Source organism: Eumetopias jubatus, unplaced genomic scaffold, assembly GCF_037043125.1.
Source record: "Eumetopias jubatus isolate StellerSeaLion01/CBP00866 unplaced genomic scaffold, mEumJub1_p1.0 scaffold_7, whole genome shotgun sequence".
NCBI lineage: Eukaryota > Metazoa > Chordata > Mammalia > Carnivora > Otariidae > Eumetopias > Eumetopias jubatus.
This window is the reverse complement of record NW_028274813.1, coordinates 41,137,631-41,154,225: the sequence shown is the minus strand read 5'-3', so window position 1 is coordinate 41,154,225 and position 16,595 is coordinate 41,137,631. Positions and strand designations below refer to the sequence as shown.

Sequence of the window (16,595 nt, the reverse complement as noted above, 5' to 3'; positions counted from 1 at the left end):
AAACACAAAACTCAATAGTAGGAAAATGAACAACCCAATTTTAAAAATGAGTTTAAAGATTTGAACAGATAACTTCACCAAAAAAAGTTATATGGACGGCAAATAAGCACACAGAAAGATGGTAAACATCATTAGTTATTGGGGAAATGCAAATTAAAAATTAGATACCACTAAATACCCATTAGGTTGGCTGAAATCAAAGAAACTGATAATACCATGCATTGATGAGAAGGCAGAGCAATTCTAATTCTCATACATTGCTGGTGGGAATGCAAAATGCTACAGCCACCTTGGAAAACATTTTGGCAGTTTCTTATAAAATTAAATATAAATTTACCATATAACCCAGCAGTCTATTTGCTGTTACTATTACTATTCCTACTACTAAATTACTATTGAGTAATTTATTTACTCAAGAGAACTGAAAATTTATGGTCACATAAAACCTGTACTTGAATTTTTTTTAAAGATTTTATTTATTCATTTGACACAGAGAGCCAGAGAGCACAAGCAGAGGATGAGGCAGGGGGATGGCAGAAGGAGAGGGAGAAGCAGGCTCCCTGCTGAGCAATGAGCCAGATGTGGGGCTCGATCCCAGGACCCTGGGATCACGACCTGAGCCGAAGGCAGACGCTTAACCGACTGAGCCACCCAGCCGCCTCTGTACTTGAATATTTTTTAACAGTTTCATTTATGATTATCAAAAACTGAAATCAACCAAGATGTGCTCCTACCAGTAAATGGGTAAGCAAGGTATGATGCATCCATACCAAGGAATACCACTCAGCACTGAAAAGGAATGGAATACTGATAGACATAACAGCATGGATGAATCTCACTGCTTTATATAAAGTGAAAGAAGCCAACTTCAAAAGGCCACATACTGTATTTTTGTGACAAATATAGCTATATGACATTTTGGAAAAAGCAGAAGTGTTTATATAGAGAACAGATCAATGGCTTCTGAGGAGTGAGAGGAGGGTTTGACTACAAGTGGCAGGAGGAACTTTGGGGATGATGTAGATCTTCTAGATCTTGATTGTGGTGGTGGTTATGTAACCATATGTGTTTGTCAAGGGTGAATCTTACTGGGTATAAATTATACTTTAATAAAGCTAACTTAAATCTTACTGATTTTATGACACTTTTTCTCATTATGAATTTTCTTAACTTGTATTAAAAGTTTGTTATGTGGGAATGTATTTAAAAAATGTTTTGTTGTTGAGGTGCCTGGGTGGCTCAGTCAGTTAAGCGTCTGACTCTTGATTTCCACTGGGGTCGTGATCTTGGGGTTGTGGAATTGCGCCCTAGGGCGCTGCGTCAGGCTTGGTGCTCAGCGTGGAGTCAGCTTAGGATTCTTTCTCTCCCTCTGCCCCTGCCCCTCCCCTGCTGTTGTGTGTGCTTGCGCCCTCTCTCCCTCTCTCTCTCCCAAAATAAATAAATAAAATCTTTTAAAAAAAGATTTTGTTGTTAAAAGATATTTAAATGTGATGCTGAGTATATTACATATATTTACTTACATCTTTTTTTTAGAAGATTTATTTATTTATTTGACAGAATGTGCGTGCAAGCAAACAAGTGGGTGGGGTGGAGAGAGGGACAGAGAGAGAGGGAGAGAGAATCCCAAGCAGACTCCCCACTGAGTGCAGAGCCTGATGTGAGGCTCTATCCCAGGACCCTGAGATCATGACCTGAGCTGAGATTGAGTCAGATACTTGACCAAGCCATTCAGGCCCCCCCACTCACATCTTTTTTCTGTATTTAACACTTCAGGAGGAGATATTTGGCTCTGCTTTTATAATACATTATGTCTTCAATATAATAGAAATTGGATTTCTAGGTGTTTATTTAAGAATACATTTCATTCAAGCTAGAAGTCTGGAACATTTGTGCTTTGTAATTAATAGCAGCTGACTAGAAACAGAAAATATTGTGTGTGCTAATCTCAAGTGCTCAGTGGAAATACTCTTGTTTTAAAAATAATTTTTTAAGGGTGCCTGGGTGGCTCAGTCAGTTAAGTGTCTGCTTTCAGCTCAGGTCACACATCAGCAGGGGAGGGGCAGGGGCAGAGGGAGAGAGAGAATCCTAAGCTGACTCCACGCTGAGCACCAAGCCTGACTGACGCAGTGTCCTGGGCTGTGCTTCGGGCTCCCTGCTTAGCAGAGAGTCTGCTTCTCCCTCTACCCTTCCTCCCTGCTCGTGATCTCTGTCTCTCTCACTCTCTCTCTCTCTCAAATAAATAAATAAAATCTTTTTTAAAAAGTAAGAGAAAAGGATAAAACTCATGAAAGATAACTAATTTTCCCAAAGCACAGAGTTTTAGAAAACAAAGATCTGGAAATCTAGCTCATATCTACTGGGTGCAAAGGTGATGCTCTTTTCCTTGTTTTATACCATTTTATTGAGTAAGCATTTAATAAATATTTATTATGTGACTTAACAGCTTGTTGGCAAGAGCTGCCTTAATCATCTCTACATTGCCTACATGGATTTATTCAGAATGTCAGGGAAACTGATATATGGATAGTTTTGTGGTTTGTTTGCTAAGATAGGTTATCTTGTTTGTTATGTAAGAGACCATGTTTCCCAACATAGCACTGTGCTTAATACGCAGTGATCATTAAGTATTCATTGAATTGAATTTGAATATCGTTTGCTATTGACCACAAACAACATTTAATTCTGTTATTTAGTAAAGAGACGGAAGGAAGAAGAAAAGAGTATATTTCATTCCATTTGTTTTTTAATTACTGACTTTTTTTTTTTTTTAAGGTTTTACTTATTTATGTGTCAGAGAGAGCACAAGAAGGGGGAGCGGCAGGCAGAGGGAGAGGCAGACTCCCCCCTAGCAAGGAGCCCGTTATGGGACTCGATCCCAGGAGCCCAGGATCATGACCTGAGCCAAAGGCAGACGCTCAACTGACTGAGCCCCCCAGGCATCCTTACTGACACTTTTTTAATGTAGACCGTGGTGCAGATAGCCACAGTGGAATAATCTAAAGTCATTTTTACTTGCTTTTCTAAAACACTGTGCAATTTCTTTGTAGTATTAACTTTTTTTATTTATTCTTTGAGGATATATTAGTTATAGCTATATATATATTAGCCAAGAATTTGCCCAAGGATAGGAAAAGTTAAATGAGGTTACATATTAATCAATAGGCAATTTTTTGATTTCTAGAGGAGGGGAAAATAATATGACTTTCATTCACTCATTTTTTTTAAAAAAAATTGAGATATAATTCATACTGTAGAATTCTTCTTTTCAAAATGTACAATTTAGGGCTCCTGGGTGGCTCAGTCGGTTGAGCATCTGCCTTCGGCTCAGGTCATGATCCCAGCGTCCTGGGATCGAGTCCCATGTCAGGCTCCCTGCTCCGTGGGGAGCCTACTTTTCGCTCTGCCTCTGCCTCTCTCTCTGTCTCTCATGAATAAATAAATAAATAATCTTTTTAAAAATACATAAAAAATAAAAATAAATGTACCATTTAGTGGTTTTTAGTATTTTTTAAAAGTTATGGGACCATGACCATTATGTAATTCCAGAGCCTTTCCTTTGTCCTGGAAAGAAACCCCACACCCGTTAGTATTCCTTCTCTTTTCTCCTCTCCCCCAGGCCCTGGAAACTACCAACCTACTTTCTGTCTCTGTGGATTGACCTACTCTGTACATTTTATATAAATGGAATCATGCACTATATGGCTTTTGTGTCTGGCTTCTTTCACTTAACATGTTTTCCAGGTTCATTCATATTGTAGCAGAGGTCATTACTTCACTCCTCTTTATGTCTGAATAATATTCCAGCCTATATTCTTCTTCGGTCAACCTTTTCTAGCATGCTTTTTGTGTAAAGGACTGTAGAAGGTGCCTTGGATCTAGAGAGAGGAATAAGACAAAGTAACTGCTCTTAAGAAATAAAGAGAAGAAAGGGGTAGTTAAGAAGAAGAATTTTTGAAAACACTGCATCTCAGAAATAATTTGTTAGAATGCCTATATTAAAAAAAGACAAGCATCTTTATGTAATCATACTGTCAAATTGTCACTTTTTTCTTATAGTCCTGAAAAAAACATGTGGCAGCAAGTATTTTAGGTCCACTGCTGCTTGTCTTTAGTATATACATTCCTTACATTTTATGTGAGGATGTTTGGAGGGAGGTGGGGGCATAATCCATATGAGAAAAGACACTCCCCTGGCACATTAATGCACTTTTTTAAAAGATTTATTTATTTGAGAGAAAGAGAGGGGGCAGGGACAGAGGGAGAGAGAGTTTCAGAAGCAGTCTCCATGCTAAGCTCAGAGCCCGGCAAGGGACTGGATCCCCTGTCCCTGAGATCATGACCTGAGCTGAATCCAAGAGTCAGATGCTTAACTTACTGTGCCACCCAGGTGCCCCATGGCACATTAATGGGTTCTTAACATGGATGATTATTTCAACTGTTTATTCCTACAAGAAAGGATTTACACCTTTGATTTGAAGAATATATATATTACATATATAATTCCTTATACACAGTCACACCTATATAATCATGGAGCTAAATGTGCATAACTAGGGATATTCCCTCAGAATGAGCGAAATGCATGAAGGATTGATACGGAAAATCTGTTAAACAAGACACTGAAAATCGTTCAAGGATTTCCATAACATTTTCACTTGTTGACGCTAAAAGTAATTTCCTTTTCTGTATTGGAGGATTTTAATTGTAGAAATTATTTAATTTTCTTATTGTAGAAGTAATCGTATACTCTGTATGGAGAGCTTCAATTTTTCTTGTCTGTGACATTAAACACATCTCACCAAAAGCATACACCAGCATTGTTTTGAAGACTCACCATTGGAGACTCACCAACATTCCAAAAACTTCTGTAACTCTTTTCATTGTTCTTAGCCAGACTTCCTGAAACCTGACTTTAAAGGTTTTATGATTCTTTAATAGAAATCAAATTGATGTAAAATATAATTTAAACTAAAAGATAAACTTAGTACCCTTTTTATTCAACCGCCACTAAAGAATAATTTAACCTTTCAAAATAATAATTGTAGAGGTAAATGTAGATTATCAGTGAGGTAGATTTGTAAGTCTTGAAAGCAGAGGGACCATCCCAGTTCAGTAGAACCGAAGGTCATAATTCTGATTAGTGGTAGCATCTGATCTTCTTACCCCTCATTCAGTAATATTTCCATTATACTACACTGTCATTCTTCAAAGGAAATTAATTACAATCATAAGTTAATGTATTACAAATGCTATTCTTCTAATCAACATAATAATCATTTAATTTTTTACCAATTTTAGTTTTATATAAATAAAAATCGGATAGACCATTTCAGCTAGAATAACGGTAGTTTATTCTACTAACCCAGTCCTACCCTAAATAAAAAAAGAAGCTTGGTTATTTCAATTCAGAATGAACAGAGAAGTAATATGGACTTACTATATTTACAAGATGACCTACTATTAGATTGCTTCTTTGTTAGTCTCTAATACAGTGTTTCTCGAACTTTAACAGACATAAGAATCTTTTTTGTCCTATTAAATTAAAATATAGATCCCTGCCTCATCCTGAGAATCTGATTGTTTTCCTAAGATGGGGCCTGGGAATCAGAATGTTAACTGGTGATTCTGACGCCAGAGGAGGAGGATCACCCTTTGTGAAATATTGCTTAATGACTCCAGATGTTCTTGTGACTTCTGTTCTACTATAGAATTAGCAGCACTACAGCATAGTGCTTGTACTTTGGAGTCAGACTGCCTTGGGTTCAAATCCTAGCTCCACTATTCATTAGCTGGTGACCTTACTTAACCTCTCTGTGTGTTGATATGGTAAAGATATGTAATGCACTTAGAACAGGACCTGACATGTATTAGGAGCTATGAAAATATTAGCTGTGGTTAGCATGATTGTCTCTAGGACACTTCACCTCTTTGAAACTCATGTTGTAATCGGCTCTCCTTTGAGAGCTAGGAATTGAACCCATATTGGTCCTGAGCTTTAAGGATGTTTGTGAGCAAATGCTGTGGATGTTACATATTCTATATAGTGTTATGGAGATAAACTGACTTTCAACAAAAGTTTTTTACTCTTCAGTGAATATATTGAAGATATATGTAAAACCTTGGATTATTTTACAGAATTTTCCATTGACTTGCATGTTGGGCAACTAAATATAATGAAACTCATTAAACTAGGGTGATTTCCAATCTGTAATCCTATCTATTGGCAAGTGAGTGTTTTAGTAAACTCATTCTGTCAACAATTCTCACATCTTTAAATCCAACAGAGAAACTGGTAACTCAAGGCTTAAGATTAGGGGCAGTATCGGGTACATATGAAGGTATTAAAAATGATTAAATTTCTTAGGAAATCCTCCCCCCCATACGCCTCTAAAGGCAAAAGGCAACATAATTTGTCACCCCTAGTAACCTTCCTTTTTGTTCTTGCAAACATATTTTTTCCTTTTTATTGTACTTACATATTTTATCTTATTATGTAGAAAAGTTAATAGAGTTTCTTATCCATAATTTTGCTTTTTACCAATATTACTAGTGATGTTATATAGAATAAGATTTTATTTATGTAAAATGCCCCCAAATTTTTACCTTTGGCCTTAGCCTTTTCCTCATCTCACTCCAAACAAAGGTCTAACATCATGTAGGTAGGTGTAACATAGCTAGCGTCATAAAATATCATTAAACATTTTTTTAAGTGGGAAAAATCTCCCAAGATTGTTTTTTGCTACAGAAAATAACACTGATGAAGTATAAACATGTAATTCAGGCCTAATGGCAGCTCTTAGAAGACACGTCTTACCACAGCAAACCGGTGACGGTTTAGGAATAAAAAGTAATGAGAGTGATAGACACTGAAGGTGGGAGGAACAAATTCAAAATAAGGAGCTTAGGAACATGAAGTCTTCAAGGCAGATTTTATTGACGTTTGAATAGTGTTTATGACTTTAAGAAGAAAATCTAAGGGGGCTGTCTTTAAACATAGTTCTCATTGCCAACAGTATCTGGTCTAGGGAGAATTCAAATTACTCTCTCTCCTATTTCCTTTCCTACATAGTATCATCTTCTTTAAGGTGTAGAAGAAATAAAGAAATGGACTTATATGATGTTGTTCAGAAGCAGTAGGGTACTAATTAGCTGGAACTAAGTTTTCTAAGGTAGATTTTTTTTCTGCCTTTCATCCTCTCTAGCTTTTCTTTTCTCCTTGAAACCTCAATTTTTAGAAGAACCTGTATGTTTGGAATAATGAGCAGCTGTGCTCCATGAAGTGTGTAGGGATAATTGTCTTATTCATTATACAGCTTAATGCTTCTTTTCTCCTTCCTCCCCCAACTAACCTGGCTGGTTTGGGTAATGGGACAAGGAAGCAGATATTGTGAAGTAGCTAGTGCATCAATTAAACAGTCCTGTATTCTTTCTCCCACCTGTAGTGGGACCTCCAATTACTCGGTCTTATTTCTCTTGGCTGACTATTCCAGGGCCCCATATCTTGCCTGACCTATATGGTTGACCCATTTCAGTTCTGTCTTATCACCATCCCAGACTTCCATGTCTCTTTGATCTGTGCTAATCCCCACTCTGCATTCCTCCTTCTTTCAAGGGTCTCTGATTTTGTTCTCTGGTCACAAAGTCCTGCTGGGTGATGATGCTATTTGTGCAATGATAGCCCGTTAGCAAATTGTGCTGTGGGGCTTGAGCTGGACTTTTGCCATTCCCCAGTAATTCTTTTATTAATTTCATATTGACCTTCACCCCAGATAGCACCTGTTCCAGCCCTTCTCCTAAATCCTTAATCTCATATTTATCCCTCAATTTTCTTTTGATACATGCTTTTGCTTTTCGAAGGTCTGCTCTTTCAAATATGAGCATTTATGGCTACTCTAGCCCCAGCTTCTTATGGTTCTACTTTAGTCCTTTAATTTTTTTTTTCTTTTTGGGTTGAAGAAGGGGCTGTGCTTTTTTTCCTCTATAAAGGTAACTCTTCCACCTTCAGCCTTGATCCCGTCTCATTCTACTCTTGACAAAGTGAGAGGGAGAAAGATACAGTCCTGAGAGAAGAAAAGAGTACATGTAGAGAAAGGAAGGGAAGGAAAAGAAAGAAGGGAAAAGGGGGGGGGTGCCTGGGTGGCTCGGTTGGTTAAGCGACTGCCTTAGGCTCAGGTCATGATCTCAGGGTCCTGGGATGGAGCCCCGCATCGGGCTCCCTACTCAGCAGGAAGCCTGCTTCTCCCTCTCCCACTCCCCCTGCTTGTGTTCCCTCTCTCGCTGTCTCTTTCTCTGTCAAATAAATAAAATCTTAAAAAAAAAAAGGGAAAAGGGGGTTAAATGAGATAGTGGAGAGGGAAGGGGGAGGGGAGGAAAGAACAGAAAGATAGGGATGGCATTCAGGTGAGAAAAGGGAGGAAAGACAAATATGGGGCTAGGGAATGAGTGTAGAATTAGAGGGATCACTTCTTTTCATCTACAAAATGAGGGATGGCTTGATGATCCTACAAGCCACTTGTAGCCATGCACACTTCATAATTCTGTTCTTTCCCTCATCCTTCTGTTACCCCCACCTCCATGCCCTTTTCAATGTCTTTATTTAGAACTATCCCCTACCCTGCCCTCTGACACAACCTCCCCATCCCCCACAGACATTCTTGATCCACTCTGTGTCCTTGAAGGGCCCATACCATTTGTCGTATACTTCACTTTTAGCCCTCATTAGTATTATACTTTGTAGGAGTATTTTCTTATAGCCTTTTTCAAAACTTCTGTAGGAACTAAATTTCCTTGCAAATGGAAAGATTTTTTTTTTGATGGCTGAGTAGTATTCCATTGTATATATGTATACCACATCTTCTTTATCCTTTCTTCTGTTGATGGACATCTGAGCTCTTTCCATAGTTTGGCTATTGTGGACATTACTGCTATAAACATTGGGGTGCAGGTGCCCCTTTGGATCACTACATTTGTATCTTTGGGGTAAATACCCAGTAGTGCAATTGCTGGGTCGAAGGGTAGCTCTATTTTCAACTTTCTGAGGAACCTCCATACTGTTTCCCAGAGTAGCTGCACCAGCTTGCATTCCCACCAACAGTGTAGGGGGGTTCCCCTTTCTCTGCATCCTCGCCAACATCTGTCATTTCCTGACTTGTTAATTTTAGCCATTCTGACCAGCGTGAGGTGGTATCTCATTGTGGTTTTGATTTCTATTTCCCTCATGCCGAGTGACGCTGAGTATTTTTTCATGTGTCTGCTGGCCATTTGTATGTCTTCTTTGGAGAAGTGTCTGTTCATCTCTTCTGCCCATTTCTTGATTGGATTATTTGTTCTTTGGGTGTTGAGTTTGATAAGTTCTTTATAGATTTTGGATACTAGCCATTTATTTGTTATGTCATTTGCAAATATCTTATCCCATTCTGTCAGTTGGCTTTTGGTTTTTTCGACTGTTTCCTTTGCTGTGCAAAAGCTTTTTATCTTGATGAAGTCCCAGTAGTTCATTTTTGCCTTTGTTTCCCTTGCCTTTGAAGATGTGTCTAGCAAGAAGTTGCTCCAGCTGCGTTCGAAGAGGTTGCTGCCTGTGTTCTCCTCTAGGATTTTGATGGATTCCTGTCTCACATTTAGGTCTTTCATCCATTTTGAGTCTATTTTTGTGTGTGGTGTAAGGAAATGGTCTAGTTTCATTCTTCTGCATGTGGCTGTCCAATTTCCCCAACACCATTTGTTGAAGAGACTGTCTTTTTTCCATTGGATATTCTTTCCTGCTTCATTGAAGATTAATTGACCCTAGAGCTGAGGGTCCATTTCTGGGTTCTCTCTTCTGTTCCATTGATCTATGTGTCTGTTTTTGTACCAGTACCATACTGTCTTGATGATTACAGCTTTGTAATAGAGCTTGACGTCCGGAATTGTGATGCCACCAGCTTTGGTTTTCTTTTTCAACATTCCTTTGGCTATTTGGGGTCTTTTCTGGTTCCATACAAATTTTAGGATTATTTATTCAATTTCTGTGAAAAAAGTTGATAACATTTTTTTTTTTTAAGATTTTATTTATTTATTTGAGAGAGAGAGAGAATGAGAGATAGAGAGCACAAGAGGGAAGAGGGTCAGAGGGAGAAGCAGATTCCATGCTGAGCAGGGAGCCCGATGCGGGACTAGATCCTGGGACTCCAGGATCATGACCTGAGCCGAAGGCAGTCGCTTAACCAACTGAGCCACCCAGGCGCCCCAAAAGTTGATAACATTTTGATTGGGATTGCATTGAATATGTTTGGTTGCTCTAGGTAGCATAGACATTTTAACAATATTTGTTCTTCCAATCCATGAGCATGGAACATTTTTCCATTTCTTTGTGTCCTTCCTCAATTTATTTCATGAGTGTCCTGTAGTTTTCTGAGAACAGATCGTGGATATCCTGCCATGTCCTGACCTTAGGGGAAAAGCTCTCAGTTTTTTCCCCATTGAGAATGATATTCACTATGGGCTTTTCATTTATGGCTTTTAGGATATTGAGGTATGTACCCTCTGTCCCTACACTGTGAAAAGTCTTAATCAAGAAAGGATGCTGTACTTTGTCAAATGCTTTTTCTGTATCTGTTGAGAGGATCATATGGTTCTTGTCCCTTTTTTTATTTATATAGTGTATCACATTGATTTGCAGATGTTGAGCCACTCTTGCAGCCCAGGAATAAATCCCACTTGGTTGTGGTAGATAATCCTTTAATGTACTGTTGGATCCTATTGGCTGGTATGTTGGTGAGAATTTTTGCATCCATGTTCATCAGGGATATTGATATCTGTAATTCTCCTTTTTGGTGGGGTCTTTGGTTTTGGGATCAAGGTCATGCTGGCCTCACGGAATGAGTTTGGAAGTTTTCCTTCCATTTCTATTTTTTGGAACAGCTTCAGAAGAATAGGTATTAATTCTTTAAATGTTTGGTAGAATTCCCCTCAGAAGCCACCTGGCCCTGGACTCTTGTTTGTTGGGAGATTTTTAATGACTGCTTCAATTTCATTGCTGGTTATGGGTCTGTTCAGGTTTTCTGTTTCTTCCTGTTTCAGTCTTGGTAGTGTGTATGTCTCTAGGAATGCATCCATTTTCTTCCAGATTGCCTAATTTGTTGGCATATAATTGCTCATAATATGTTCTTATAATTGTTTGTGTTTCTTTGATATTGGTTGTGATCTCTCCTCTTTCATTTATGATTTTGTTTATTTGGGTTTTTCTCTTTTCTTTTTGATAAGTCTGGCCAGGGGTTTATCAATCTTATTAATTCTTTCAAAGAACCGGCTCCTAGTTTTGTTGATCTGTTCTACTGTTCTTTCAGTTTCTGTTTCATTGATTTCTGCTCTAGTCTTTATTAATTCTCTTCTCCTGCTGGGGTAGGCTTTATTTTCTCCTTTAGGTGTTTTTTCTCCAGCTCCTTTAGGTGTAAGTTTAGGTTGTGTATTTGAGCCTTTCTTGTTTCTTGAGAAAGGCTTGTATTGCTATGTACTTCCCTCTTAGGACTGCCTTTGCTGCATCCCAAAGGTTTTGAACAGTTGTGTTTTCGTTTTCATTTGTTTCCATGAATTTTTAAAATTCTTCTTTAATTTCCTGGTTGACCCATTCATTCTTTAGTAGGATGCTCTTTAGCCCCTATGTATTAGAGTTCCTTCCAAATTTCCTCCTGTGATTGAGTTCCAGTTTCAAAGCATTGTGGTCTGAAAATATACAGGGAATGATCCCAATCTTTTGGTACTGGTTGAGACCTGATTTGTAACCCAGTATGTGATCTATTCTGGAGAATGTTCCATGTGCACTCGAGAAGAATGTGTATTCTATTGCTTTAGGATGGAATGCTCTGAATACATCTATGAAGTCCATCTGGTCCAGTGTATCATTCAAAGCCCTTGTTTCCTTGTTAATCTTCTGCTCAGATGATCTGTCCATTGCAGTGAGGGGGTATTAAAGTCCCCTACTATTATTGTTTTATTATCAATGTGTTTCTTTAATTTTGTTATTACTTGGTTTATATAATTTGCTGCTCCCATGTTAGAGGCATAAATATTTACAATTGTTAAATCTTCTTGTTGGATAAACCCTTTAATTATGAAATAATGTCCTTCCTCGTCTCTTATTACAGTCTTTGGTTTAAAATCTAATTTGTCTGATATAAGGATTGCCACCCCAGCTTTCTTTTGATGTCCATTAGCATGATAAATGGTTTTCCACCCCCTCACTTTAAATCTGGAGGTATCTTTGGGTCTAAAATGAGTCTCTTGCAGACGATATATCAGTGGGTCTTGCTTTGATACCCTGTGTCTTTTGATTAGGGCATTTAGCCCATTTACATTCAGGGTAACTATTGAAAGATATGAATTTAGTGCCATTGTATTACCTGTAAAGTCACTGTTTCTGTATATTGTCTCTGTTCCTTTCTGTTCTATGTTAATTTTGGGCTCTCTCTTTGCTTATAGGATACCTTTTAATATTTCTTCTGAACTGGGCTGGTTCAGTGATCACAAATTCTTTTAGTTTCTCTTTGTCCTGGAAGCTTTTTATCTCTCCTTCTATTTTGAATGACATCCTAGCTGAATAAAGTATTCTTAGCCACATGTTTTCTTCATTTAGCACCTGAATATATCATACCAGTTCTTTCTGGCCTGCCAGGTCTCCGTGGGTAGGTCTGCTGCCAGTCTAATGTTTCTACCCTTGTAGGCTACTGACTTCTTGTCCTAAGCTGCTTTCAGGATTTTCTCTTTGTCTCTGAGATTTGCAAGTTTCACTATTATGTGTCGGGGTGTTGACCTATTTTTATTGATTTTGAGGGGGGGATTCTCTGTGCCTCCTGGACTTTGATGCCTGTTCCCTTCCCCAAATTAGGGAAGTTCTCTGCTGTAATTTGCTCCAGTATACCTTCTGCCCCCCCATCCTCTTCATCTGGGGTTCCAGTTATTCTAATACTGTTTTGCTTTATGGTATCACTTATCTCTTGAATTCTCCCCTTGTGATCCAGTAGTTGTTTATCTCTCTTTTCCTCAGCTTCTTTATTCTCCATCATTTTGTCTTCTATATCATTAATTCTCTCTTCTGCTAGAGGAAAGTTTTGATGAGGAGAAGGATATTTTCATGGTCTTAAAGTATCTTCTCCCAGACTGGTTCATTAGTTGAAAGGGAAAACAAAAGATAATGTGTTGTTTGGGCAATCAAAATTAATATCACCATAGGGGGCAGAAAAACACTGTGTGCTTCCAGATAGGATACCTGAGCAGGGTACAGTATTTCCTATGTAATATTCTGCCCAAGAATGCATCACCTGAATGTAGCCATTGGGAAGAATCACACCAACCTAAAACACAGGGGAAGAGGTTAACAATTGTGAATCTGGGTAAGTGATATATGGGTGTTCTTTATACTATTCTTGCAATTTTTCTCCAAGTTTGAAATTATTTCCAAATAAAAAGCAAAAGATTTTAAAAAGGTATTGCTTTATTTCAAAAATGTCAATATTGATTTGCATTTCTACTAGTTTCAATTAAAAAATCATAAATCAGGGTCATGAATAATGAAGGAAGCAAGGTGAGTGGTTTGCTACTTTAGATCATTTGGTTGGGGAAGTTTTTTTCTGAAGGAGTGGCATTTGCTGAGAATGAAGTGAAGGAGGAAATCTTGCAAACATCTTGGGAGGAGTATTCCATCTAGAAGGAATAGGAAGAATGAAGGTTTTGAGGTGGAAATGAGCTTGTTATGCCCAAGCAAGAAGGCCAGTGTGGCTGGAGGGGCATGCGCAAGCGGGGTAGTGGTAGGAAATGAGAAATGAGATGTAGACAGCAGATCACGTAGAGCCCTGTAGTCTCTGGGAAGGAATTTGGATTTTTTTCTGAGTACGACGAGATTCCTGTGGAAGGTTTGAGCAAGGGAATGGCAAATTTTAATTTACATTTTTAAAAACATCCTCCTGGCACCTGGCCGGAAAACAGACTATAGGGAGACAATACTGGGAGCAGGGAAACCAACTGGAAGACTGTTGCAGTATTCCAGATGAGAGATGATAGTGGCATGGGCCCTGGTGGAGGTGTCACAGTGGTCAGGTTCAGGCTGTATGTCGATGGTATACCTGATAAAGTCCCTGAAGAATGAGTTCACTTCAAAAATTATTAAAGTGAATTAGGTGTGGAATGTAAAAGAAAGCACAGGCAAGGATTATTTACTCCTAAGTTTCCAAAAGTTATTGGGTGACAGATGGTGCCATCTACTGGGAAGACTGAAGGGGAAATCAGTCATTCTGTGTAGGACACATGAAGTTTGAGAAGCCTAATAGATCTCCAAGTGAAGAATCAGGTAGGCAGTTTGTTATTCAAAGCTCAGGGAAGGGGATATTAATCTGAGAGATGACAGTGTGGATGCTATTTAAAGCTGTGAGTATGGATGAGATCACCTTAGGACTGAGTACAGAAAGGGAAGAGAAGCATCCAGGTTTAAGATCCCAGACACCTTTAAGATTTAAAGCTAGAGAAGGGAGAGGGAGCCAGCAAAAGGGAAATTAGACCCAACAGATGATCACCCCACAGTTTAAGGAACATGCTAGTTGGCTGTACGTTTTATGGCTGGAAAGCACTAATCATTCTTTCTATGTTAACATCTGGCTCTCCATAACTTCTCACTGTTGGTTCTAGTTCTCCCCTACTGGGTGTTAGAAACAGGTCTCTCAGTGGGACGGTGTTTCACATATTTGATGGCAGTGATCATAATCCAAAGTCTGCATGTTATGTTCCTTTTACTCTTCCTTATATCGTTTCCAAGCTCTTTACTAATTTGACCATACTCCAGTCAGTATATCTTGCATAGAGTTAGGTATGCTAGGACAGAACACAGTCATTACCAAGTATGGTAGATCTGTTTCTTCCCAAACATACAGTGATGAAACCAACATTTGTCAAATGCTTTGCAGCTGACAAAGAGCTCTCAGGTAATGTAACTTTCATTTACACAGCAAACTTGTATGTACAGATGTTTTTATTGTTGGTGGTGGTTTTATTATACAGATGGGAAAACAGGCTCAGAGAGGTTAAGTAGCCTCATTATTCTTAGATTATCCCAATGCTTACAGAAGTTATTAAACACTATAGCTCAATACTGTGGTTTTCAGTGTTCTAATAAAACTGACCAAGATATTTTTCAGTGACTTGATATCAAGCTAAGTTTCCTACCTTCTGTAGGTGTGCAGTTGATTTTTTTAGACATAATATTTTTCAAACTTAACATTATCTTGAGAAGTTTCTCAACTTATCTCTCCGATATACATTTTTGCTCCCCTTTTGTCTATTATCTACTCAGAGCAAGAGTGATCTTTTAAAAATATGAATCAGATCACATGACTTCCTACTCAAAACCCCCCAAAGACTTCTTTTTGCATCAGAAGAAAGTCCAGACTGCTCACTGTGACCTAAAAGGCTCTGCGTGATTTAGCCTTTGTCTTATTCTCTGAAATCATATCAATATCTGTTTATGAGATAAAACTTATTAAATGCATTTAGTTGTTTTTTTCTTATAAAATTTATGCCAGTTCATTAGGTTGATATCTATATCTGTAAGCACCACTAAGGTAGAAATAGGCAGTTCCTGAAGAAGTGTATAATTATCAGTATGCCTCATAATAGAAATGGTACCAACTCATTTTTTTTCATAAGTTAGCCCAAAGTCTAACAACTACATTTACTGATAAATTAAAGACAAACTGCCTTTGTTAATCGTTTTGTAAAAGAGTTGATTCCATGCGCTGAGAAAAACTTTTAACAGACTTAACAGAATTGATCCATTGATGAGTGACACATTTATTCTTAATTTTAATAAACAATGCTTTTTAAAGCTTTTCCCTTCCTACTTTTTACAGGGGAATGTAGCTTATAATATAAGCACAGACTGATTTCTTGGATTTGACGATTAAATTTAGTCAAAATGGTCAGTTATCCTGTTGCCGCATACTAATTTAGACTTTTTGAAAAAAAGGAAAAAAGGTGTGTGAGTGTGTGCAGATGTGCCACAGAGTGTGGAGGGAACCGCTTAGGGCTGGAAATGCTTATGACTGAATCAACCAATGCACCAGAGTTGTTACTCCACTTTTGTTTTCTCTGGGTTATTTCAGAATGACCTTGCAAGGGATGAAAGATCTAACGCCAACAGGAAAGATGTCTCTAAGTGTTGGACCTCAGTTTTTAGGGCGGGTAGAGTCAGTGAAGATCATCCGGCCAATGCAGCCAATGCAAATTGGGAAACCCGAGCTGTGTCTCATGTGCCACAGTAATCTTCACAATTCTGCAGCTACATCGCTTCTCTTTTAAGAAACCTGTTATGTTTGATTAGGATAAATGCACAAAATAAAAACAGGATTACTTCATTATAAAATATGTTCAAATGTGTGCATGAAAATGCTATTATTTTCAGTTTCCTTGATAAGGAATTATTGCCAAAAGGTATCCTAAAATCTGGTTGTTAATCTTGGCCGTACTTGTCAACTCTGAATGGACAGGCACTTTTTAGTGTAATGAGCTTCACACAGTCAGGTTAGGGAGAATGCTGGCACTTTTTTCCCATGAATATACTTGCCATTGTACTT

At 38.2% G+C, this 16,595-nt stretch overlaps 1 protein-coding gene across 8 annotated transcripts in view; it reads left to right on the top strand.

The window, feature by feature from the left end:
* The window catches only part of KIAA0586 (KIAA0586 ortholog), a 119,406-nt gene that overhangs the window by 86,981 nt on the left and 15,830 nt on the right, over window positions 1–16,595 (top strand). Inside the window, exon 30 of one of the 8 annotated variants that reach the window (XM_088024579.1) lies at window positions 494–582. The exons of the other annotated variants lie outside the window; for them this stretch is intronic. Within the exon in view, the coding sequence (XP_087880705.1) occupies window positions 494–567 (74 nt within the window). The 3' untranslated portion in view covers window positions 568–582. Of the gene's footprint in view, window positions 1–493; window positions 583–16,595 lie in introns of those variants that run through there. 8 annotated transcript variants of the gene reach the window in all.